Source organism: Plasmodium malariae, assembly GCF_900090045.1.
Source record: "Plasmodium malariae genome assembly, chromosome: 13".
Taxonomy (NCBI): Eukaryota; Apicomplexa; class Aconoidasida; order Haemosporida; family Plasmodiidae; genus Plasmodium; species Plasmodium malariae.
In genome coordinates, this window is record NC_041787.1 from 2,588,923 (window position 1) to 2,591,316 (window position 2,394).

Sequence of the window (2,394 nt, forward strand, 5' to 3'; positions counted from 1 at the left end):
GTATTCTCTATATACTCGATATATGTATATATATATATATATATATATATATATATATATATATTAGAGCATATATATATATTTATTTTTTATGAAATTTGATAAAAAATTTATTTAATTACTTCACTACATTAAATAAATAATTCATATATTATTAATATCTATTAATGAACTCATTTTGTATTATATTAATTAAATTTACTCTTTTATAAATAACACTAAAATAAAAATTTCATAGTTTATATTTGAGCTTATATTTCTTTGTCTATTTTAAAATGAAAAATTATATATTTGAACTTTTTATTATGTTTTTACGAAAAAATAACAAAGAATAATTAAATAAATAATAATAGTATAATACATTTTAAAAAGAATATTTTATTATTGTTAATTATATACTTGCTAAGGATATCATTGCATTAAAGATGTATATGTTGGAACAAAAAATAAAGATTTTTTTATTTAAAAAAATATCTACCTTAATCTTTTTATGTTGGATATGTAATATTGATACTTATACGGTTTGATAATATTATTTAAGGATATTTTGTATTATTTCTATTATTCGCATTTTATTTTTGTTAGTACTTCTTTTAGTGTGAAATTATTCATTTGATCAATTGATAAACTTTATTTTTGTTTTTTTAGAGTACTCATAACAAATCTTTGGATAAATTACACAATCATAATAGAAAATTATACGCAAGAAATTATCGTTCACTGGAAAAATATAAGCAGAATAAGGATTCGTGTATTGTACATTTAATGGAACAAATACCAAATGCAGTGAATGATAAACAAGATATATCTAATAATGAAAAAGCTTCCTTAGTTAAAAAGAATTACTCAAATGGAAGTTCACCAAGGAGTGCAAGAGGACTTCAAAAAAATATGAAAAATAAATCTTGTATATTTGAAACCAAAAAATATTCCCATTTAGAAAAAAAAATATTCAAAGAACTTGATTATGTAGATTTTCTTAGAAGAAACAAGACATTAAGTGATCGTATTTATAAAAAAATAATGCTAAAAAAGTGCAGACTACGATTTGCATTACCTTTATTACTATTCTTGTTGTTATCAATATCCTTCATTTTGGATTACTCTTGTAGTTTGGGGCTTGTACGAGGATTGTTTCAGGCAATAGTTTATTTTCTTCCTGATAAAGTACCTAACATTGGGAACTTAGCTAGTAAACAAATTAATGCGGCCTTAAAATCTATATCTGACGCTTTGAGGTCGTCACCTCTTCATGGGTTGTTCGATAATGTGGTAGTATTAGAATCAGGTGCTAAAGCAAACTATTGTGTACAAAGTTTTTTTAATTTTCTAATTTATTTCATACCCTTCTTTATATTAGGTGTCATACTAATATTAGCAATTGCTTATTATCACAAAAAAGTTAAAAAATATGAAAAAATTAAGTTCAGAAAAAGATAAAATTAATAATAAAGAATATGTTTCTTTCATAAAAGAGTTAATCAATATTAACTAATATATACGATATTTATAGTTGTATGCTTAGTAAAGATACCTTTAATTTCTTAATTTTAATATGTGAAGTTACGTATATGGAGCCTTTTTTAAACACAACATTAAAAAAAATACATCTTTATTTTTTTGGTGCGTTTGAAACAATTAATATTATTCATTATATATTTTAAGGTTTCGTTTCAGCTTAATTGCAAATTTTGGACTAATATACATATTTGTGTATTTTCAATATATTCCTTTGAAATATATATACATGTGAGTTATAATTAATATATATTAGAACAGTTTATATATTGTTACAGATGTCTTGTATTAATTTACATTCTTACTATTAATAATATGTCATTATATTTCGTTAACTTATTATATTGTAAAATATTTATTTGATGACATATTTAGAAAAGTGTTTAGCTTTAAATTAGAAAACAGTGTATCTTCTTTTGTGTTTAATATAACGAAACAAAAATATTTTTTTTACATTGTTTTACATATGTATTATATCAAAAAAACTTAGGATTTATAATATAGTAAAGTATTATGAGAAATATTTTATAAAACTATTTCACTATAATATATTTTTAACAAATAATAAGATATTTATTCATGATATAAAAGGTACCATATATAATATAATAATATCTTTATAAAATATGAATTATTTATAACAGTTAAATAACCTTGTAATTATGGATCTCTACAATTAAATGAGTTGAAATCATTTATTATTTTATTATTGTATTTAATTGTAGTGTAAAATTAATATTGGAATATCAATTAAATATATATTATGCTGAAAATTTATAAATAAATAAACTATATATATTTTACATTATTAAAAGTTTAAATTAATGAATTAAATGTAACCAAATATTAATAATTAATATATATAAATCCTTTTTT

The 2,394-nt window shown here is 20.0% G+C and overlaps 1 protein-coding gene across 1 annotated transcript; it reads left to right on the plus strand.

The window, feature by feature from the left end:
- Nucleotides 1-431: 431 nt before the first annotated feature.
- PmUG01_13060200 (fam-l protein) lies at nucleotides 432-1,440 on the plus strand (the record flags this gene model as incomplete). Its single annotated transcript, XM_029007596.1, has 2 exons — nucleotides 432-521; nucleotides 649-1,440. 2 exons carry the CDS (start codon nucleotides 432-434, stop codon nucleotides 1,438-1,440), a joined length of 882 nt encoding a protein of 293 aa, XP_028863969.1.
- Nucleotides 1,441-2,394: the final 954 nt, after the last annotated feature.